The following is a 24,876-nucleotide window of genomic DNA, read 5'->3' as shown; positions in this document are numbered from 1 at the left end:
AACTGGCTAATACCTTGACGTCAGAATGACTTACAGGGGGTGTGGCGCGTCTGCGGAGATACTGAGACGACGATATATTACGGATGCTGGTTACTTGTGGCACCGTATCTGTGGTGAGACGTAAAGTTCAAATAGAATAATTTAATTTCTTCAACCCGTTCAATGCTAGGTTTATCGTGTTTATAATGATATATATATATATATATATATATATATATATATATATATATTAAATTGCTACCTATATATATAAAGTTTGCATATCAGTTAGTTGCCATAATCGTCTGGAATGCTAGATCGATTTTTATGTAATTTTATTTGTATATTTTGTAGTTTTAGAATCGCTTCAAATGTACTTGTCATATCACTAAATACATACGACCTCTAATTTTCTCCTTTCTAATATCAGTAATAATTTTTTTTCCTCGTTGATATCTGATAAATTATCAATATAAATAAGTACATAATACGTAGCGGATTATTATTTTAAAATTTCTCTCAACTTGCTCAATATTCCCTGAAACTAATTTGAAGTCCACATAAGCAAGTCGCACTCGAGATCCAGTATTAGCGTATAAACATTTCGATAACATTTTATAACACGCAAAAAAAAAACAATCTATGACAGTATCTATATACGTGATTTTAATATAGAATACAAGAACCGTGACTTTACGCTTTCATACATTTTTCGGTATCATCATTATCATCAGCCTATAGGAGCCACTGCTGAGCAAAGGCTTCTTCTCACACGGAGAAGGTTAGAGCATTAATCACCACGCTTGCTAAAGACAGGTTGGCGATTTCAATCTTATAATTCGAAATTATAAGTCCAGGTTTCCTCACGACGTTTTCCTTCACCGTCTGTCAGTGGTGTCTAAATACTCTAAGAAAGTACATATGACTCGGAAAAGATCACATTGGTACTTGTCAGGTTCCGAACCCGCGCCCTCACGTATGAGAGGCGGGCCTTTTCGGTATCACTGTAATAATATATCACACCTGTTGGTACAATCTTAAGTTTCGGTCGATAGCCCAGCCACGCCACTAGCAAAGGATCCACGCTGAAGGCTGTAGGTTCGATCCAAACACCAGCATACTCCAGCATATCCGGCGTCGGTTCCTTGCACCACTGCACCGCAACACGAATATAAGGTCTGCAAATTGACATTACAATCACCAATATAAAAACCATTATTGCTTGGTGTTTCACAATTAATGTACCTATGTAATGAATATTATATAAATAACTCACACAGTAGTCGGTGCTTCTGGAGCCGAAAACAGCCATGCCTGTTTAACCTGACCGCCGGCTGAAAAAATAAATTCAAATACAATTATTGACATCAAGTAATTTCAGGAAAACCTAATGCTTAAAGTACATATATATATATATTAGGTATGCTTTTCAAAAAATTTTCTTATAGAATACATAAAAAGCTTAAAGAACATTGTCATCATACAAATGTACATATTGTTGTGAGCTGTGCAAGGCAGCAAGCGTGTTAGTAAAATGAAAGGAAATTAGATAAAGATATATAAAAGTCGCGTCGCCATTTCAAATCGCATATGCGGGAAGGCGCTGTTTTAATACACATGTGCTCATACTAACTCGGCGAATGGAAGGCGGTGGCTCGAGCACTTTGCATGCTCACTATGTGAGTATTGATGTTTCTCGTCAGATAACCCCGGATGGACATTTCTTCTAGTGTCATATCTATCGCTACGCTTTCTGTGGAAAAGTATCTCATTATCATTGAGAATATTAGCTTTATAGTATTATTTCTGGCGGATAGCCCACTAAATAAGGTAATTTTCATTAGCTTATATGGAATGTATATATAAATACCTTCATCACCGAGTGCATCTTTCGCGAGCGTCGTGTAACGTAGCGGCAAGGAGTACTTCTCTGTTACGATTGAATTTATCACTTGATAGGCTGCTTGAAGACGAGCTGATGAGCCGCAAAAATTCGCCTCCCCTGTATAATATATAAATCTTAGCCGCCACACGTCTAAACTCTACCAAATAGATCAAAACCAGAAAAGCTGGTCGAACTAACTCAGACACGGTTCAGAAAAATTTATAATAAAGAAGCAAACGTCATATAATTTACTGATATAATAAAGGCAAATTTCTTTTTCAAAACTTACGTATTTTAAGATTATAGCTGAAAAACACGCTATCTTTTCCGAAGTAGTTGCTATTTAGTAGGGTGTGGGTCACAAATCTGAGGTCGGCTCGAGCGCAGGGTCTCGGAGTGTCGTTAGTACAAACTCCTAGCTGGACCGCGGTGACGGTAGCCGACACATGCAGGTTAGATCCCTGCCATAGAGGACCGGATTCTCCTGGCACCTGACATGCCGCTGAACATACCCTGGAACATATTTATTACTATCTTCTATAACTCCACATCATTGACAGTTGAAGACGTGATTTACTTATATTATTATAGTACCTAACAACAGCAATCACATTAATGGTATTGGGATGAAATCTTTTAACAGGAGCAAAAAGATATGTAGTTTTGTTTTTTGGCATTATAAGTCTAACTGTTAAGACGAATAATAATCAGGCATAAATTATATGCGTGTAACAACTGAAAACTAACCTATGAGGGTATAAAGGTCCAGTAACAAGCACGGTGGCCTTGGGTAGTTGCAGGTCCAATACAAGTGGAGGTTCTACTGGTTTTTCTGCCAGAGAATGATCCCAGGGCGACACTTTAATACGAAGACCCGTTATATCAATGGCTGTATGCCGCTGCGGCAGGTTTTCCGACAGAGCCTCATTTTCTTCCACTGTCAATATTCTCATCGATGGTTCTGGAAATTCGTAACGGATAAGTAATGTCCGTTCGTTTTTCTGAATTCTAGCAACCCAAGAAAATTCCAAAAAAGATCGACCAAAATATCTAAGATATTGCAAAAAACTACAAAACCAGTTTTCTCACCCCTATCAGCTGGTAGCGGTACTTCTTGGAAGACGTTCTTAACAACGGCCAAACGATGTAAAAGTCCGGTGGTCACGCTTATTAAGATCGGACGAATTGATATTTTAACATTACTGTCTTCTATCCAATCACTGAAATATTCGAGAAATTATTTAACGCTGTGTATATTAAATAACATGTGAATGGAAAACTAAGTATGAACCGCGTAACTTTCAACGGTTGGTACCTGTTTTTTTATATTACCATCTAAGAACTGATATATTTCATTGTTAACGTCACGGTAAACCCAACACATTAATTTTGATTTTCAATATTAAATATATATTGAACATATTATGAGATATTATATTGTATCTTAACAAAAGTATTTTTGTTTATGCTTTACCTATATTCAAAGTCCCCTGGTGGGTTATCGTACGGGTTGACGTAATTGTTAAGTGGAGTTCTATCGTGGTTGTATTCGAAATATATAACTGGCGCCATCTTCTGCCAGAACTGATCCCCCTCATCATTAGTTTGAACTCCTGGACGGGGTTCCACATTAGGTTTTTCAATTGCTTGTGTTTCCTGTTAATATTGTATAGTTTTAATATATACATATATCGTGATATTTACTACCATTAATATATTGTATAGTAAAATTTTATTTATTTCAATATTTCATGGCGTATATGTAAAAAATACACCAGATAAAATTCACTATCTAACAGTTTGAAGGAGCATTTAAGCTTTATCGAACTATGTCACACTTAAAAAGTTTTGATATGTATACCACCTTTTTGATGGTCATAGGTATCATCTGAAATTCTATAATAGTTTTAAGTTAAAAGCTATCATTTACATTTTCAGAGACTTCTCTGAGTTCCTCTTCAGCCGCCACCGCTGTTTCAACTACCACCTCGTTTAAATCCACATCCTCCCAGCTCCAGGGCGTTTCATGTTCGCTGACCACTTTACAGAGGTATACAGTCGGCTCATCGTTGGCCTGGAAATTTTTAAAATAATATTTAATAATAAATTAATCTTTATGTTATATACAATAAATTTATATCTGTATAGCACAATGGTATTTGGTAGCTGTTATTGCATTTTATGATCTTGATTGGGATTAGCTCAATACTTTTGCCAGCCGATAACAAAAATTTTATAAAATTAATATATGTTTCACATATTTATCAACTTATACTCTATATCTTACAACATATGACTTTTAAATATATATGTAATAAAATATTTAAAAATTTATATAATGAAACCAACCGCATTTATATCAATATGTCCGCAGACGCACTTCCCAATAGACTGTATAGTGACAGTCTTAGCTCCTACCCTCACTCGTATCATAGTCGGTGAACACAAAGAGCTCTTTATAACAGCGTCAACGCAGTTCAGCTCGAGCACGCCACGAGCACGCTTGCGATTATTGCTCTCGATTTCCATTATCTGGAATTCATTCATATTATAATAACAATCTTCCCATATGCATTCATTCCTACAATTGTAAAGCAACGCATTGTATCTTCTAGCTTCACTATGGGTAAAATTGTTAATGTTAATTTGTTGCTATCAAGGAAGTGCGCTAACTTTAAAGACGAGCGACACGTGGTCCAGGTGTGCTGTGAAAGCCACTGGTACAGGTGCAGCTGGTGCAGGTGTCTCCTCAACCCCGTCGCGGTCCATCCACGTGGGTAGCCATGACCACGCCCACTCCGACCAACTCTCGCTACGAGTGGGTTCAGCCGTGTTGGACGATGTAGGGTCTAAATTGACAGAATTCGGTTAAAATCGTAGAAGGGAAATAAAATGCATATTCAAAAGCTAAAAAAATATGGCTTTAGATAAAACTGCGATTTGCAAGTTTCAGGCAGTAAACTAGTATTATCATTTAAGTTAAATATACCCGTGAAAATACTGATTGTGGGACGTTTCATTAAAATAAATGGATATATTTTGTAATGAAGGTGACTATAGTGTAAATTAATTTTTTTCACACATAATTATTTTGCGTTTATTTACTATAACTAAAGCTCATAATTTGATTTTTATTCTAGCTTTATAGTCTGTACATTTAGTTTATAATAACATACGCAATGGCGCGGTCAGGTTCACACTAGCAGTCTTGATAACAGGCGGCGGTTGCTTCTCGAAGTTCCTTTCTCTTATCAGCCGCAGTAGTAATACCATCTGCTCGCTGGTAACACCAAACGCAAGTTTGCCAGATCGCAGCTGTATAGTGAGACTTCGCGCACGACGTGTGTTCGCTGACACCAAGCGTGTTAACACCCTATACATAGATCGTGTTAGCCGATAATATTAAAGCCTTATATTCCATAAAAACAATTCAATTATTTCACCTAAGATCAAGTTGGCAACGATATAGAAGTGGTTCTTGATAGAATCTTATTTTGCCATCCGAATCGCTCTTGTCCAGACATAGTGTAAGATCGTCGAGTCTTACCAACCGTCTTATTGCTGGCTGGTTTTGATCAATATCTGAAAATTAAAAAATATACACATGGAACAAAAGTATTGAAAATATTATGGGAAAAAATATTAATTTCTTTAATCTAAATACCCGCGAATGATGGTTCCCAGTCGGTCCCAACACTATCAACAGCCAGCCGTTTGACGTTTAATGACAGAACAATATCGTCTTGCACGTATTTCACTATAAGAGAGTGCACACGAACTGCAATGTTGCTGACGATCCGCCGCACTAAAGCCTGCATATAACCAGGCGGTGCTTCCACTACTTGTGTCCTTGAAAAAAAAGTAATTCATACTGTTTGCGATATGTTTTGTTTATTTCTTAATGCCATTTGCCACTATAATTTTTTAAAGTTACTTATTGTATACTTTTTTTATTATTCCATCTGTTCCATGTCGAATTACAGTTATAAAGTAAAAAGCATAGCCAGCAACGCTAACATGACGTCGCTTATGATGTTCATACATGGTTTAATATTATTATTTAAATATAATTTTTACAATATATATTTAGTTGCAATTATTAAGTAGAGAAAACGTGATTTTATTTCCCTAGACTATTTTATATAATTTTTATAAGGTCTAACGTTTCAACCAAAACACTTTTATTTCGCTCTATCCCGTGATTCAGAAATGTATAAAAAAATACGCTTTTTAAATAAAATAATTATATATTTTTTATTACTATTATAAGATTTTTTTTGTAGTAAATATTATAAGACAATATATCCACCCATTAACTCATTTCATAAACTCTACCTGACATAGTAGTTACTAAATCTGATATTCCTACTTAAACATGTTTCTAATGCCCTGCATTTAGAAGAGCTCACTCAGTAATCCCGTATGGATAATCACTTCATATTGAATTAAACGATTACGAGCAATGAACAATAGAATGCTATTTGTTAATTGGCCACATTTTTTTATTTAAATGTAATAAATAATATAAAAAAAAATATGTGTATATATTACCAATAGTCCATTAAATTATGGTCTCATGTTAGTTTTCTTAATATTTTATCAACGTTCTTAATTAATAATTTCGATTTAAGCAGATCTATAACAATTGCTAACTATGGACTTATTTAAATCACAAATATGATGGGATATCATACACTTATCACAATAACTCGTAAAGTTTCTTAGTTCACATTTACATCACAATTTTTTTATTACAAAATTAACAATACAACATAGAATTGGAAGTTTATCAGCAATAAATTTTTAAATATACATTTAGTACTAACAGGGTAATACAGCTTTAAAAAACGTCTCTACCAATTAACGTACCTGGGTTGTTCTGATGGCGGAGTTTCTTCTGGTGGTGGATGCAAACTAAGGATGCATTCTGACATAGAAATTGATAAGAATTAATAACATATTTAACACAACATACATCTATATGTATACTATAGTAAATAGTAAAGCATTGAAACAGGGCAACATAGCAAATATATGAAGTTTGGGAGCAAACATTATAGTCAACGGAGCATGCCAAACAATTGAACAATAGAAAAACTAAAGTTGATATATAAAAGCCATTTTGTATTCTGTTTAATTTATTACAAAATCTTCTTGCATATGAAAAAGTCTGCACTTTAAAAGTCAACTAGCACTTTGTCTTAGCTGCTCTGAAAAATTTATTTAGTTATCTGTAACAGCAAAACCATTTTAAAATTATAATATGTAAATTAATTAATTTTAGTTATACTTTATACAGTGCTGTAAAATATTGTTGGCTCGAAGATTAGCATTTACCCTCATAGATGAATAGATCTAAAGAATTGCCCTGTGTGTTGTTTATTTAGCTGCCGTTTTAATTTAGGTTTAAAAAAGTAATGGCTGACATTTTAATGAAGAGACCAAACCCTTGAGGTCCTCACGACCAGAGATCACTACTACCATTACTAAGTCCCATTTATTCCAGATAAGATGGAATACACAACAAATAAATAGTGAAAACCATATCACACCATACAACACAAAACCATATCATAACCAAGTGTGAACCAAAACCTGCCATGAAGGGTTCTGTACCATTATTTATGAAAATGAGAACAAAAAAACTATATTGTATGGAAAAAAAACTACAATGTGGGCTACATTCAAACTTTATTTTATACTGTTTCTAAATATCTGTGATAATTTCTACTGTATAACACGGAGGGAGAGAAGCTTTAGTAATGTGGTAATGTTTTATCCTTTGCTAACAGAACCCTAAAATACTTTTTAAAACCACTTTTCAGTAACAGAAGGTAGCAACTTTCATTAAATCAAACTAATTTTATAATCTAGCCTATGGTTAAGTGTATAAAGGATTTAAGACATTCGTTTTTCTATGAAATACTCATTAATGTCTTTTATTTTAATACCAACAGATAACAAAAACAAAGCTTTGGTGTTAAGACTTAAGATTTAAGTTACGAAATCTAATGCTGATAAATGAAATATTTGAATGTAAAGATATTTTCAATGTTTTTTTCCTTAATCCAGATCAGGGTTGCCAATTGTTCTGAGCTGACATGCAATATACTACAACGGAATAAATTAATTTACATATCAGTATGATACAAACAAACAAATTTTATTTACAATTACAACTGAATTTAGGTAATGATTTTTTTTTAATTTCCCGATACAAAAAAAAATATCAAAACTGACCTTAAGTTATGTGCTCATTTATTAAAAATAAAAAGATTTATAAATTATTAGTCAAAGGAATAAAATTAATAGTTTTATCTTATATGGTTTAAATCGGAAACTAATATTCTTACCAATGGTATTTATGGTGACAACAATAGGTTCAGACATGATTTTTGTCCAAGGGACTTGTATAAGGAGCTCATGAATCCTGCCAGAAACCAGTGTGAATGGCAGAGCCACCTCCTTCTGTAGCACATCTGCCTTAATAACCAGATTATGTAAGGTAACTCCGCCCGCCCATAATGATACCTGAATAACAACACATACTTTGTTGAAAGACCTTGTGTGAAGTTTTACCCTACTTCAGTTTCAAATAGCTAATTAAAAGTAAAATGTGATGAACATAGTTTAAGTAATATGGAACTAAATTTATTTTTCACGAAAAGCTTTATAAAATATTAGACTTTTATTAAATAAATAAACTTACTTGGGCATCTGCTGGTTTGAAGTCCCGTACATATTTGTCGACATAGCTCAACAATATTGGTGTAACGTATGACTCAATATTAAACATTTTTCTCTTTAAATCATTCAAATTCTCATTTTATTCTACAAAAATAATAAAATAATAGAGCATTGATATAATGTATACAAAAAAAAGGACACATTCCTTTACCACACAAAAAATATTACATTGTCTATAGGAGTATTATAAGAACATAAATAAAAATCATTATGTCAAAATAGATTTTTGTACATACATAGGTGTAATATTATTATATCAATACAAAATGTTAATAGTGATTTTCACTAAGACGAATTTTTATTATTTATAATATAAAATATTTTGTATGATTATATGTTTCAAAAAGACAATAATGCAAATAAGATAACAAAATATAATAAATAACAACAGTTCTCAGAAAGGTATTTTACCACTATACTGACTTAAGACGTGATGATGAACACTTGCACATTTTGTTTTCATTTCACAAGTTATTACTGAGTGAATAAAAACACAAAAAACTATTTAGATTTAATAATCCATAATTTAAACACAAATCGCCGACTTACAATTTATATTTTTGATAAAACATTGACATTTGACACATTGTCACATACGTATACAAGTATAGTCATATACAATTATACTCCGTTTTCTTGTTAAAATTAAGATATCAATCATTAAGCTGTATAGTAATTTAAAACAATATATGATTTCGTACATTAAAAATAAACCACAAAAACGTTAAGGATTGGTTAATCAAATTGCTATTTAAAAAAAATACATGTCTGTTATATAAACTTGACTAGTATTTCTTTGTATTCATGATTCTTTGATAATAATTTATTTATTTACAATGAAACTATTTTGGAACAGAATTTTGAGACAAAAAATATCTTTATCTAATTACCAATATTTAAGTATTTATAATTATTCGAGTAAAAGCCAACAAAGCGTTGGTGAAAAAAAATATTATTTAAAATTGTTAAATCTATGAATAAAATAAATAAACATAGAATTGATGTAAATATTTTGTTCCCATAGCTGTGTTAGACTTTTGAGTTTTGACGACTAGTGACGCTTGAGAAGTAAGCTGCGAAAACTAAAAAGTGACATAAATTATGCCATTACTGATTGAATGATGCGATAGGAGAGGTCGGTGGGTCAATAAAAATGTATTTGTAGAATTTAGGTGCTCGTCATGGTTTTTGCTCTTTGTGTAAAAAAATACGCTATGGCTTTATTTACATGCATGTAAGTTTATTTTGTTATCGTTTTTGTTGGTGTTTTTAATACGCATTGCTAAAACGAGGGATGTTGACATATGTTTCTGCTTCCAAATTATTTTTCTTTTGTAAAAGAAGCTTTAAGTTATATAAGTCATGTTTCCTTTATAAAATTTTAACATAGGAAAGTTGGTTAAGAGAGTAAAGTCGTTAAAATATAAAAATAAGATCAAAACGACATGATAATATATTTGAGGATGTCTTCCGTTTATCATTTGTGCTCCTTTTTACATGTAAGCTTTATTGTGAAAATTTGTCCAGCGATCATTGTTATTAAAAATATGTTTCTGTCTTTATCTTCATTAGCAGATTACTAATTAGTATTATGTGAGTGTACCGAGCTTTAGTGCTATCTAATGAATCTTTACAGTTTCCATACATATTTTTACTAAGTGAAATAAAAAAAAATAACAATTACTTTACTAACATGTTTTTTTCTCTTTCCAGCTCAAAAATTTAAGAAACGCAGAGCAAATTCCATGTCTAGTAATGTGGCTGTAGTAGACATATTGTTACTTTTGTTACAATGTTTTAAAGTAATGCTGCTGCAGCTATGCTGAAATTGACTCACAGTTTTTGCAGATATACAAGACTCACCTGTGAGGACATAAATCATAGTAATTTTTTTGTGAAAAACTACTCACAGTTTAGTAAAGGAAAGATATGTGTTACATGGGACAAACAACAGACACAGCTAGCTTCGCAAGTTTATTTTGGTGTTTGGTCTCAACGATTGGTGAACATAAAAAAGGGATTCAGTCTCAAAAAAACGTTTATAAACTCAAATGTAACAAAGAGACGCAAGCCAATGAGTGATTCATACGAACCCTATCAACATGCCAAATATCAAATGTAAGCCATGAAAACCGTCACATAATTAAATTATAACCAGTTTTTTTTATGGATTGCAATTTCACTAATATCTCTTTGATAATAATGAAAAGAGTACTTAACTTAAAAACTAGGTTTGACTATTGATTAACACACTTCAATAGTTAAACAGTATTGCATTATCTAATCAGGACATGACATTTGTGTTATTTATGCAACAATGTTATTTATATTAATACTTATAAGAAACATTTTATTATGTAAATTTAGATAAAATTATGTACTTGTTTTGATTTATAATATGAAAACATGTTTCTGTTATGTTTTTAAACAACGCAATAAAATTAGGTATTCACATATATAGTAGTTTATATATCAGAAACATTGTTGAATTAGTCCCGCAGATGAATGCACAAGTCAATCTAGCCAATTTAGAAAACAACCAAGTGAAAAGACGAAGAGACCTCTTAAAATACCTAACGACTTTCGGCTTTGGGAGCCAGTGGGAAAGAAAAATTCTAACAATGGAGGTATCAATTAGTTTATGCATTAAACTCCTTATATTTTATTTGATATTTTTTATAGTAACTATGTTATAAATTCCAGGTAATTTCAGGTTCCGTGTGGTCTCATACAATGTCCTAGCCCAGTATCTACTAGAATACCATCCATACTTATACACAGACTGCACTCCAGGAAATCTTAAATGGAAAGTACGAGCTGCAAAATTATATGACGAAATACTCAGTCTATCACCTGATGTAAATATTTATTTGTTTTGTAACAAATTTGTATATTTATGTTAATGTAATGTGTGAAATCTGCAATAATGGATTTATTGGTATTCAGATTATTTGCCTTCAAGAAGTGCAAGTGTCTCATTTAAAAAGTTTTTATTCAAAATTCGAGGACATGGGGTATTTTGGTATATTCAAACAGAAAACTGGTCATCGTCAAGACGGGTGTGCTATTTACTTCAAACATAACCTATTTGATTTACAAGATCACAACAGTGTAAGTATGTCACTTATTTTACAACCGAGACTTTTTTTTAATATAACGAATGACTTACATATAAGTTTAATATGGAAATGAAAAACACAACCGTCTCCTGGCTCATACAATTTTATGTCTTCAAACTAATGGGAAATTAAATTTGAGATATTAATTTCTAATTACCATCATTTGGGATGACAGTCGGGTACTATCCAGTTCGTAATAAAAAAAAAACTTTGCACAGAATAAATACTTTTATATATAAAATATTTTATGATTAACAAAATTTTATTGATTAAGATTCCATTGCATCTCAATGCCTTCCTGTGCCTTATTATTTACAATAAAGACTAATTTAGGCTACGTTTTATTTAATGTAATGTAATGTTACTTTGACTGTTAGTTTCTCACTATAAAGTGCGTAATTTTGTAGATGAAAACAGTTAACGCACCGTATCTAGTGTGCATTAGAAACTTGTGTTAAGTATGCCAATTGTTATTTTGGTTGGAAAATATTATTTTTTTTCATTACGAATATATACTCGTATTTTCTATATATATGCTATTGAGTTTTTACGTCAATATGAATTTGCGAATGTTTAATGCCAGGTCCTGTTAAAAATTATTACATACTTGTAATTTGTAAAATATAACTTTTAACTAAATATATCATTTGCGTTTAGTTGATATGTATTTATTGAAATCGGTATTCTAATAGATGTTTCTAGAAAATAAAATATAAAGATAATTTATATGAACCATATGCCGATGTAACGCAAAAACTATATATGTATTTATGATTAATGTTTTGGTGTTGTAATTTTTTTTTTAATTTCGTTACATTTTGAGTTATGTTGTAAATTATGAAGCAAAAGCGAATTAAGATGCTCAGTGTAATGAAGTGTTTGCTTGCAAAAAAAAATTCGCCATGCGGCGAATGGTACTTATAAAAAGAAAACTACGAAATTTTTGATCCGTTCCCTTGTTTCATTGAATCTTTTAAGCTTTTTACGGATTTTTACCTATAAAATTTACGGCAAAACTTGCTTCATTTGTTTTATATCAACCATGATTAATGGGTGGGAAACAAAAAGCGGGCGTAAAATTGGACAATCTATATAAATAAAGATGGATGTTGCTAAGCGCATAGGCTATTTAAAAAAAATTGCGTGGATAATCTTAAACAAAATATATATATATTTTTTAAATTTGCTGCCAATCAGGTGACGTAAATTTTTAACGTCAAAATATACGAAAAAAAATGAATGTTTATGGAATTTACATTGGAGTTGATTAGAATGTTTGAATATAATTTTAACATGTTAAAAACGTTACGTATACAATTTGTAGTGTTAACGCAACGTAGACGACTTTACTTTTAATTTTTTAAAATAATAAAAAACCGCGTAGTTTATCCGAAAAATATTAGTTTCATTTAAATGAATAAAACTCGCGAAAATCTTAGATCTCGTTATGTAAACGACTGCCTTTACCACTGCGGTTTGCTTTCGCAATGACCATAAGTAAATCAGAGGATCCATGTTTCTCTCATTGACAGTCGTTATGTTGCCTGTTCCCGGGTTGAGATACCATCAGCATTATTTGTTTACACGCCAAATAATAATAAAAAAATATAGTATATAATAAGGAATTAGTATGAGTATCACAAACTTTATAAAATATTGTAGTCTACGTAATTTAAAATTTATTTTTGATTAGAAAAATATTGTTTAATTTTCACTCTTAACTTTGGACAGAACGAGGTTTGTCCGGGCGGCTAGTTGAATAAAAATAACATTGCGAATAACTAGACGATAAATAAACAATGATTACGTTCATAAATACGCTTGCGTTTAAAAATTTTTGAATGTGTAAGTTTATTAGCGTTGCTCGCGTTTTTGCTTGACTTATACTTGAGTAAACATACGTATATATATATATATATATTAGAATTTTATATAAAATAATACATTGCCATTTTCAAGTAAGTAGGTTTTTATTTGTGTTTCGCTTGTACAATTTTATTATTCAAACTGCTACTGTTTGCGTGTCTCAATATCTTCAAGAATAAATTGCTCTGTACTGAATACATTTATACCATTGTTTTATTGATAAATCATGATTTAGCGTTAGATTTGCTGAAGCGATCTATGTACTGATATGTCCGTAAATATTAATGACAGAAATGTTAAGATATTTTCAAGTTTTTTTTTTTAATATTTATTATTTTCATTGTATTTTCTCTCAATCGTGGAGATATTTAAATTTAGAATCACTATTTGTCGGACACTTAATTCTTCAGTGTCTATTCTGTAACTCTCTGGCTCAATATGTTTCTTCTGACAGTTGAAGTATTCCTTAAGCGTCGCACCGCGACTTGTTCTGTTTGAAGTCCTTTCAACGTCTAAATTTAAAAACTACTGAACGAAACTGCGGCCATTTAGAGTTTTTTTTTCTCTAAAATATGTGATTTAATTTCTTTAGATGAATGTACTATACCTATTTTTAATATATTTAACTTGTTGCAAAATGCTCTCGAGCGACTTTTAGCGAAGAGACGTTAGATTCGAAGCGATCCTTATTTATAATTCGGAATACATCTTAGCTTCTATGAAGATTTTCTATTTTGTGTCTGTTATGAAATTTCGAAGTATTCTGCTTGCCATTTTGGATACTCCACGAATATTATAATATAATATAAATTTAATTTTAAATCCTGTTGACATTAAAGTGTTTGTGTGTGTATGTAAGTTTGTTACTCTTTCACTCCAAAACTACTGAAAGGATTTAGATTATACTTTCCGGTTATGTTATTGTAGTTCTCTAAGTAACAAGGCATTGCAGTTGTATTTTATATCTCGTTTCAGTTACCTGTCATAGATTCTAGTTGCTATATTAAGTTTATTTAAAATACCCTACAAATTTTTCGCTGAACCAAATTCCGAATTCCAGGCGGACTAAGTATCGGTCATAAACTAGTATGAACATAAATAAATGCATGGCATATATGCAATGATGGCGACATTTATTTATTGTGTAAACGAGTAAAGCTCCAGATGCATTTATTAGTTACTATTTTTTTTTTAATATGAAACTGTCACAGTGAAATTTATTCGCAATGCAATTTTCGCACGATAACTCGCAATTTACTGTAATATCCTTTAAAACAGTTCTGCTAAGCGACTGATAGTAATAATAAAATTGTTTTTAAAATTAAGTTTTCTTTAAAATATGCACTTTTTTGACTCGAGTTCCTATAGTTGACATTTCTGTTTTTTTTTTATGTTAATTATATATGATCAATTACATTATCTTACAAGAGGCACAGGAATGCATTTAGATTTAGACTAAACTAGGAGTAATATTCTCTTGATTTGTATTTTATATTATTAATACGCCGACACTGAAAATAAAATCGACATCAATATATTAATTTACAGAGAAATCCTTGTCGGTATATAAATATATATATATATATACATATATTAACAAAATCAATATAAGGAACTAATGTAATAATACTTTTCTTTATTTCCGAACTTTATTTGTTATGACAAAATTATCAAATTTTGTCATAACAAATAAATGTTAAGGAAGTAACATTTAAATATGGAAACCAAATAAAAATCACCTATTATTCGAGTTATTCTCGCTAAGCCTTTTCATTGCATACTTATATCGTAGGAGTGCATTCAATATATCTTGTCCGCCATCTTGGTTATCCCTCCATATTGGACATAGAATGACGTCACGCGTGTAACCAAGATTTATCGTCCAAACTAAAGGTGTATAAGAAATTTATATTCAATAGGTCGAAGGTATTTGTATGAAATATATGTAGTTGCAAGATTCAAATAACATCGTTCTGTACCGTGCAAGCTAAAGAAAAGCTTGCAATAAAATACTTCCAATATAAAGTTAATATGTTTCTTGCAACATTTTAAGTAACGGATATAATGAAATAGGATATTCGCCTTTATGTTACTATTAAGAAGCTATTTGACATAAAGAGTATTTTACCCTGTCATAAACTTGCAGTATTAATACTTACATAAAAACGAAACTCCCCGAAGGCGTACAAAATTCCTGTTAATATTGGTATGTCACTGACGTGAAAAAAATAATTGATATTTTACTAACGACTTATTTTTGTGGTAATTTTAATATTATTATTACGAGTATATAATAAAAGTTAAAACTCTGCCATAAAATGTCTAAAATACACATAAAAAAATTTAACACGATTAGATTTCGATGTTAAATCAGTAGTACAGATAGTAATACACTGAGTGAAATAAATTTGTTCGTTCCTTTTTGAGATATGAGAACGTTCATTTCAAGTTATGAATTTTTGTAAATTTTTATTACGACAACTGTTGTGATTTACTTGCAACTCTTCATTAAACAAGCCCCTAAAATTCTTTTCAGGTGGAGTACTATCAGCCTGAGATGCCAATATTGAATCGTGATAACATCGGCCTGATGGTTAAACTCGCTCCAAAATCCTCGTCAAATACTCCAATAGTAGTGGCCACGACACACCTCTTGTACAACCCGAAACGAACGGACGTTAGACTGGCACAGATGCAGGTCCTGCTGGCGGAGATAGACAGATTCGCATATACAAAGAATGGTTTAGGGTAAGCTTTTGGTACTAGGAGCACTAACTCTACTAGGGTAAATAATGTTCAATACTAAAACCATAATTATGCCGGATAAGCCATAGTGAATAGAATACTTGAATTAACATATAATACGTTTTACACACAACAGGTTAAGATTTTTAAGAAGTGACATTACTTATATTTCTAATTTTAAGTTAATGAGTAAATATGGAAATATCTTTTTAAAGACAAGCTTTTATTCAAATAACAGCAAGAAAATCCACTTGATATGAATATTATGTACTATATTTTAGGAGCGCAATGAAATTTTTTGTCATCTACGTTGGATCTAGGATGACGTCACAAACACACACACACACACATATATGCATTATTATTGAAACCAACATGCACACATCTCTTTTTTTTTTTCAGGGAGGGCTATTTACCTATAATAATTACAGGAGACTTTAACTCAACGCCAGATAGCGCTGTAGTGCAGTTACTGGACAGAGGACATGTTAGGTATATGTTAAAGCAAATTGAATTACTAAGAAAATTGAAAATAAGTGAGTATGTTTGTACGTGGTGATCGATGTATTATGTATTAATAATGTAATGTAAGTAAGTAATACTATTATTAGTCGACTGGACATATAATATTTTTTTTATTGATTATGAAATGTAACTTACAGTCATAATCAATAATTAATCAATGGTCATTAGTTTTGAAGACTTTGAGCGATATTTTAATTAAAATTCTAAGAAATCAAATCAATTCTGATGGTAATTTTTTTTTTATAGTTTTGATGAATTTAATTTAATGTGAGTGAATGATAATATGTAATTATGTTGAATAATTCATCTCAAGGTATGGGTTTCTTTTGCTTTGAGAATTAATAGATTTTGACGCAAATGGGCATTAAATTAAGATGTTTGGAGTAAATATCGATTTGATTCGATTATTTTGTTAAAATATAAAAATCAGGCAAAATCTAGTCATAGACACAAATTCATACATTCAATTTTATTAATATATTTTTGGTAAAAGGAAAACGAATTGTGCTACGTTAGTTTCGATTTTACGTGGAATTGATCTTAACGAATAGATGGCTAGGTCAGAGTCGACGCCATCTTGTGACGTCACAGGCGCCGTAATGGAAAATTCCAAATATATCTCAGAAATAGTTTTAGCTTTGTAATTCGCATAAAATCCTTGTTTCATTACAACATAAAACGAAATTAAATAGTACCTACTAATTTAGACATATAATATTTTATCATTATTGCAGTGTTTATTAAAATAAAACGTTTATGTACACATTACGTTTTCAATATAGCTGTGTTAGGTAAAGTTTAAGATACGTAATTGATAATAATTGCTTTCCTACAATATATACTGACAGTAATAAAGCCCATATCATTAATCACACTGAATTTACCTATGACATTGACTTGACTTTTAATTTCAACAAGTTTTGTGACTTTGTGATTATTTGTTCCACTTATTGTAATATAATTTAAAATTTAAATATATCACTATGTACTAAGCTTGTATTAATGGCATACTATATTCGGTATCGTATTGTCTAGTTAATGTATAACGCCAATAAATCTTGTCACGTGTTTCACAAGGGCCCTTATCTCTATGTATAAGTTAATTTGGACGGTTGTAATTAATGTTCATTAACTTGAGAACAAAAAATACATGTTATTATCTTAGTTACGACTGCTAGGGGTTTTTTTTAGAAAAGTCGTTCGTCAAAAATAACGTACTATTTCTAGGAAGTACTCGACAAAACGATGTTGTACTTTTCTACCGGGTTTGGTCTATTTGGCGGGAAAATGTATGGAAATAATTTTGAATTGTCGATTATTATCGTGATATAGATATTCCTTTTGTATTTTTTTGTCCTAATTAAAGAGTGGTTTTTATTGATATGGTACGGATAATTTTCCAGTGTATCATCGTTGAGAGACAATTCGGACTGGGAGAGAATCGGCGTCACGGATAACTGCCAGCATTTGGCGGTTTATTTGAACAGGCAGAAGGGAGTTAGCACAGATTTCAGTATGGTTAAGGTAATTAAAAATTAGTTTACCTTCTCCTTTATAAGAGATAAGGGGTTGGGTGGGCAGAACATGTTTGAAAAAAAAAAAATATCCATTTTCATGATAATTTCTTTTTTTAGAGATTTGTAATATCAAACATAAAGTTACCACAGAACAGTTTTAACACCTATATATGTATAAATCTATCAACCACGTGGCTCAGACCACGAAAGTACCTTATTTGATAACAATCTGTTCATCGCTCTATGAAAATTGTTTTAATCGGAATATCCAGCGGAGATCCAAACATATTTATTATTATTATTATTTGAAAACAACAAACAAGGAAAACAAGATAGCTTATGTGTGTGTAGACAACCTGCTTGCTGATTATAACTAACATAATACTTTTAATTAAAACCACTGACATTGACTTTTTTTTTTAAGTTAAATCAGAACTGGTCTCACACCACCCTTTCTAATTATTTTAGTCTTATCATCAAACGCCAACATTGAAAATGTACTCGTAATTAATTTCGTTAAACACACGTCAGCGGTACCAGAGAAGTAGCAGAGCTCACAGCTATAATTTTCCATATTTTTTTAATAAATTCGCTTATTGGCTAATTTAAACTTATTCACTTGCGCATAGAAAGAAAATAATGGTGAAAAAAATATTTGAACGGTGTACCGACAATTTAAAAATCCCTTATAAAATTTCATTTGACAATCAACTCAGATTCTATTACGTTTTAAACGAGTAGGGTTAAGGAAGCAGTGCCTTTCGAACACTACCACGTGCATAGTTTTTGCACACACAAATGCAAATGTTTTCTGCATGCAATATGAGATTTGTAGATCGTCCTTGAAATTATTTGTATGGAATATATGCACCGAGTAGTTGTGCTTACCGCCGCTTTGGCTGGGAAGCGGCGCTGGCCGCTAGAAGCGTAATTAAGAATTAAACAATGTAGGTTTAGTTGTTGTATGGGTAGGGTAGCAGTGCTTATTTGCATCTATGGCGTGCAATCCACTCATATTGACTTGTATTGATTTATATGACATTTAAAAAATCAAAGATCATATACAAAATGAAACCAAAAAGGTTATATGCAAATAATGTACTTCTGGTACACGCCTTAAAAATCCGAGTTCTAAATAGTATTTTCAGTATTCTCTCGAATGTTGCAAACATTTGTGTATCGAAATTTATCAATTTAATAGTTGCTAGAAAGTAATGTGCACTGAAAGTTGATATATTCAGTTCTGTTAAACATTCTTCTTTAACTAGATTTATGTCTCATTATTTACTAATAATGAGACGATAAGATTATCTTGTACCCAAGATAAAACTAAAATTAGAAATAAATGATAGTGTTTTCCTCAATTGTGGCAAAATGATATGTTGTGAGATAATTCTGAAGGTATTTTGCTGTGCCCGTTTGAACGTGTATAGTTCATTTCAATTGACAATCTTGTAAACAAAGCAATTGAGCATTACTTAATTCTTTAAATGAACATAGATGGCGCTTAAAAGTACAAATTAATCATTTTTTGATTTTGGTTTTCTAGGGAACCGTGAGGTCATTTAAGACAACGCCCTTTAAAATTCCTGAATACACCCTATATCTGGTCTGGACGTCAAAGCAGAAATATCCTCTGAGATTTTATATACTTTCTCATACGTGTCTATGATTATAGTCCAATCCGGAGCCTCTTTGATGATAGACTAAGGCTTGACGTTTGATTTTATAGCCCTAGTGTCTTCTCTCACAAAACCTATTGATCGCTCGTTAGTGGTTATTTCTTTTTGAGGGTTGGCTACGGAGAGACTAACCGCTTCACGTATGATTTCTAAAACCCTATCGTGACGACGCGAGTGTTGACCGATATTCTGGAGTATCCTACATCCCACCAGCAAATGCTTAGCAGTTCCAACTGCTTTCCCTAGATATAGCAAGTTTTTTGGTTAACTTTACCCCATCTTACTAATCACTCTGATCTGTAAGAATCATCTGGAACGTATTGAGATAAAATTTTTAGCAAGGCTCGCGACCAATCATGAATTAAGTTGCGTCGTTTTAGTGCTAATGGGATGCGTAACCACTTTCTGCATTTCTAAACTGATTAAAAAGAACCACTAATAAATACTTAATAAAATATGAATAAATTTAAGTATTTTTTTATATAAATACTTTAATATGATAATTATAATAAAGATGCTTTCTTAAAGTGTACTCACATCACTGGGGCATAGACAAGCCTGTCAATATCAGCTGATCGCGTTTGTTTACAAGATTGTTAATTTCTATTGAAATGAACTAAAATCTTTCCTTGTTTCCATTTCTAATAACACCGTATATGACTATTATGATATTTTAAAGCCAAAACCAATAGGCTTAGTTACAAATAAATGTATTTATAATTTAGTTCTTAAGAAGATACATATTTTATTCCCTTTTTGACGTATTTTGTAAAATCAATTAGACCAATATCAGACAAGGGACAATTTTTCTAAATTTTAACATTAGTTAAAAATAGGAGAAAAAAAAAATCCAATTACCAAGAAATTATATTACAGTAGAAGAAGTTCAAACAATCATCCATAGTTAATCACCTCAAAATAAAATTATTATTAACAGAATATTTTAATTCAGAGTAAAAAGCGTGCGGTGCATTTGACTACATTTCACATCTTTCCTATCATAGATAGTTGCCACTAAAATGATTGTAACATACAATATCGAGCAGCCCATTTTATTATTTATATTATTTTGTTGGACACTCATTTGTTTAGTTAATTGAACTGTATCCTAACATCCCAGATACAAAATTCGGACTACACGAATAGTGCTCAAAACATACAGCACGAGTCCAAATACCGTGAGATGTTCAACAGTGACGACGTCTGCCATCCCCTCCGGCTGGCCTCCGTATACGACACCATGAAGAACGGTCTCAGCTACGAGGCTACCACCTACCAAGACCTGTGGATTACTGTTGATTACATTTACTTTAGGTAAGCTTTTAAACTGTTTCCAAAATAGTGTGACTGAAGTAAACAGACGATTTATGAATATAACGCGCCAGAGGCTGTCGCCTTCCCGAAAAAGTTTTCTGTTAAGGAACGTTGGGAGAATTTTATTTATTAGGTTATAACTTTTTTAACCTTCCAAAATAAGATGAAGGTCCTCTGTAATTTTTTTATAATTTCTAACATGATAATATTTCTTAAAGCTATGTATTTATACGTTTCGCTAAAGTGAGACAGAGATAATATATACATATTTGTAGTTTTATACTATGACATGTTAAAAGTAAACAAGAACAATGATTGTATGTAACCTACTCTTACCTATCTTCATGTTTACGATCTTCAAACTTATTTAAACAAAGGCCTTCGCTTTCGTTTGAATTTAAGTTTTTTTTTTAAACAGACCAATAAAGCAACAAATAGCACTGTTTTACGATTCTTTGTGTGGAAACAAGTTAAATAACTTTGGTCCAAATTATATATATATAAACTGTTTATAATAAAATTTGTTAACAATAAATTAATAATTCCTATTGTTATAGCTGTAGTAGTAATAGCATGTTAATAAAAAAAATGTACGAAAAAGCAAAACTTACACAATTTACGGAATTTCACTTTAAAAAAAAGAAAGATTGTAATTATCATCAGATTCTGGCTTTTAATTTCAAAAACAATACGTAAGATTGATCGTGGAATTTTGTTCTCAGTTACTGCAGTTCTCTCCGGCTAGTGGAACGTCTTCGTTTGCCGACTGAGGCTGAATGTGAGGTCCTCGGCCGTTTGCCAAACGATAAGTACGGCTCCGACCACCTCGTGTTGGCTGCGACCTTCGAATTAAAGACCTCCAAGTCCTCCCTGTGACTTAATGGAAAATACTCCGACGGGCAATCAGCGCTTCGCTGTTGTAACTTTAACACAATATTTAAATCGTCGTAACGAACATTGAATATTTAAATATCATTAAATCTTAATACAATTCCATATTGTCGGCGGTTTAGTATAGATACAAACTAGTACTTAAAGTCGAACCGGTACCACGATGTCACAATTAGTTTTCCTTTCAGTATTTCCGTTCGTCATAAATAATTTATATATTTAAATATAATGACCACCAAATAGACGCATTTTCTGCCTTTAAGCCTACCATATAGCGAGAGCTTAGAACAAAAAAAAAAATCAAGTTTAAAAATATACAAATTTTTAAAAAAGTTTTGTCAATTAACATTAACTATAAGGAACCTTCCGATATCAGTACAAATATTTGAAAATTTATACGTTTTTTTAAATAACCTATATTTGAATATAGAATCTTCGTTTTATGATTATTGGTACTCGGTGATTTTTGAAATTTGAATGTGGAACACATAATATATATATGCCATTCGTTTATATTTTTGGGACTTCGATGTTTAATATTTTTAAAATTTGTTTTTCATTTAATTTATAATATTTTGTGATGGTTACCTAACTTTCATAAATTCACATGACATGTAAGTCTGGTTGTGTATCGTTTTCTTTTTTTCATTTGTTAATTGCGTTCTGACGAATCTAAATTTTGATTTTAGTTATTTTGTTTTGTAAATATGTATCATATATTTAATAACGGGAATGCGGACAGCATTTTAAATCATTTGACAGTTGTTGATTCAGTAATTTTTTTTTTAATAAACTAGAAAAAAAATGTTGTTTTATTTTTCCTATACATTAAGTAGTGTCAACTCCATTTAGACCCAGTTGTATTCTACCACATTTTTTTCTTATGCAATGCTTTCACAACATAATAATTCTAACATATTATGGACCATGCCAACAACCGTCAGGAAATTTCCTCCAAGAGTTGTTCCAAATGTTCTTCGTTTTTGTAACACAAGTAATATTATAGCACAACAGTTGTTTTTTTTTCTTTTGATATAAACAAGTGTAAACTAGTAATGTTCTCACTTTATTGGTAAGTACTCAACGTCACCGTGGGTTCAATATATTGGTTGTTTCGTTTTAGGCTCTTCTACGATAAAATCTTTACAAATCTAACACATGTGTGAAAAGCATTTAAGATATTATTCATCATCATACTGTTCTATTGGGCCTCTGGCGCGACTAAAAGCTTTTGTTTGCGTGCAAAACACCTTGACTTTGGTCTATGATAACCCGTGATGGAGATCCAAACAGGGAGGCACTGTGTTTAAGAGACATAAATACTTAAGAAATGCCTTATACATGAGAACTGATACGGTTATGAAATATTCTTTAGAATCATTTATGCATTGAGCTTACCGGTAATATTCATATTCCGGTATACTGTATGCAAAGCATATGTTAGTCGAGGATTTGGATGAGTCGATTGAATTCGACCTGGATTTGTTTTTGAAAGAACAGGTTACACATCTATAAACAAACTTACGATACTTAGACATATTTTCCAACCAAGTCAATCTGTCATTATTCAAAATTATTGAAATAAACCTCGGCGAAGGCCCTCAGAAACTTCTACATCGATACCTTCTGATGGAAAACAATCCATAGAGCTTCGAGCTAGAGTCTTAACTGAATATAAAATAATTGATTTGACCACAACACATTGCCAAAAAACTAAATAGTGAGACCAAATGCCTAGGGATATTCCTAGGCTTGAAATAAGGCCTTCTATGTGGTGCCCAAATTAATTTTTAAACTAAACCCATTACCATATGTCGAACAGCCCTCGACTTACTTTAGGATTAGATACCTAAATATAGAGAGCAGGTTAAAATAGATTCAGCCAGCTGAGTTGCTCAGGCAAAGACGAAACAATAATTGCTTGTTTGAGTTTCCAAAACAGAAAAATCGACACATACACAAGTTTCGTTAACGTTAATCAAGAACAAAGGAAAATCTCTTGGAACTATTGGGACGCAACGTACAACAAAAAAAAAAGGAACGGTATAAGGTCATAAGTAGGTATTAGCAATATCAGGTGGAGATTGACTTTCTTTGATCTTAGTAACAGGTTATACCTACGCATTAACATTTCCTCTAATTTGTTGTTTTCTGCTTTCTAAGTGATTTGCTTTGTCACTGTTAGTTAAAATAATGAAGTCATAATTTTAACCCTTTTTTTAGGTGGAAATAATAAAAAAATATATATTTTTTAAATTCCTAGATTATAATAAAATATTAGTTATACAATATTTATTGCATAAAGGTAAGAACTAGATTTTCCAATGGCATCTTAACTTAGAATTCAGAATACCCTTCAAAAAAGAACACTGAGAATGATTTCAAAGAAATTCGGCTTTTGTTAAACTTTTTTCAATCACCTAGACCTCATTAAAATACGTAACGGGCGTTTCATAGCAAAAAACCTTTATGAACTATCCTCGACGAGTAATGAAGACGATCGATACTATTTTATTTCGATGCAGGGTTAGGTTCCTACTGAATGATATTTGATTAAAATGACTACTGGGATCTAAACTAGTACCTACATATATAATGAGCCCTGC

General features: G+C 31.5%; 2 protein-coding genes across 7 annotated transcripts in view; one reads left to right on the top strand and one right to left on the bottom strand.

The window, feature by feature from the left end:
• The window catches only part of LOC116777123 (uncharacterized), a 42,198-nt gene extending 33,030 nt beyond the window's left edge, over positions 1–9,168 (bottom strand). Inside the window, exons 1-19 of one of the 2 annotated variants that reach the window (XM_032670494.2) lie at positions 9,023–9,168; positions 8,574–8,695; positions 8,218–8,395; positions 6,734–6,791; positions 5,529–5,713; positions 5,308–5,446; positions 5,041–5,237; positions 4,538–4,713; positions 4,214–4,396; positions 3,795–3,938; positions 3,339–3,520; positions 2,954–3,084; positions 2,612–2,825; positions 2,154–2,377; positions 1,850–1,981; positions 1,613–1,732; positions 1,256–1,313; positions 1,003–1,157; positions 35–108 (exon numbers count right to left, since the gene is read on the bottom strand). In XM_032670494.2, the coding sequence (XP_032526385.2) occupies positions 35–108; positions 1,003–1,157; positions 1,256–1,313; positions 1,613–1,732; positions 1,850–1,981; positions 2,154–2,377; positions 2,612–2,825; positions 2,954–3,084; positions 3,339–3,520; positions 3,795–3,938; positions 4,214–4,396; positions 4,538–4,713; positions 5,041–5,237; positions 5,308–5,446; positions 5,529–5,713; positions 6,734–6,791; positions 8,218–8,395; positions 8,574–8,660 (2,637 nt within the window). In that variant the 5' untranslated portion in view covers positions 8,661–8,695; positions 9,023–9,168. The remainder of the gene's footprint in view (positions 1–34; positions 109–1,002; positions 1,158–1,255; positions 1,314–1,612; positions 1,733–1,849; positions 1,982–2,153; positions 2,378–2,611; positions 2,826–2,953; positions 3,085–3,338; positions 3,521–3,794; positions 3,939–4,213; positions 4,397–4,537; positions 4,714–5,040; positions 5,238–5,307; positions 5,447–5,528; positions 5,714–6,733; positions 6,792–8,217; positions 8,396–8,573; positions 8,696–9,022) is intronic. The other variant, XM_061526191.1, reaches the window with a different exon arrangement.
• A 454-nt stretch (positions 9,169–9,622) lies between these two features.
• LOC116777522 (protein angel homolog 2) lies at positions 9,623–22,646 on the top strand. 5 transcript variants are annotated; one of them, XM_032671127.2, is made up of 10 exons: positions 9,623–9,746; positions 10,325–10,729; positions 11,105–11,238; positions 11,315–11,469; positions 11,558–11,722; positions 16,133–16,344; positions 16,744–16,833; positions 18,270–18,390; positions 21,186–21,379; positions 22,102–22,646. In XM_032671127.2, the coding sequence occupies exons 2-10, from the start codon at positions 10,431–10,433 to the stop codon at positions 22,253–22,255; spliced, it is 1,524 nt and encodes a 507-aa protein (XP_032527018.2). In that variant the 5' UTR covers positions 9,623–9,746; positions 10,325–10,430; the 3' UTR covers positions 22,256–22,646. The 5 variants fall into 5 exon arrangements, 4 of the variants coding, with proteins under 4 accessions (XP_032527018.2, XP_032527019.2, XP_061382207.1 ...); XM_032671128.2 differs by having other exon boundaries at positions 9,663–9,746; positions 10,460–10,729; XM_061526223.1 differs by having other exon boundaries at positions 9,672–9,746; positions 10,451–10,729.
• The last annotated feature ends 2,230 nt before the right edge of the window (positions 22,647–24,876 follow it).

The sequence above is a fragment of the Danaus plexippus genome, chromosome Z (genome assembly GCF_018135715.1).
Source record: "Danaus plexippus chromosome Z, MEX_DaPlex, whole genome shotgun sequence".
Lineage (NCBI taxonomy): Eukaryota > Metazoa > Arthropoda > Insecta > Lepidoptera > Nymphalidae > Danaus > Danaus plexippus.
The sequence above is the reverse complement of the archived record's forward strand: the minus strand, read 5'-3'. Positions and strand labels throughout refer to the sequence as shown.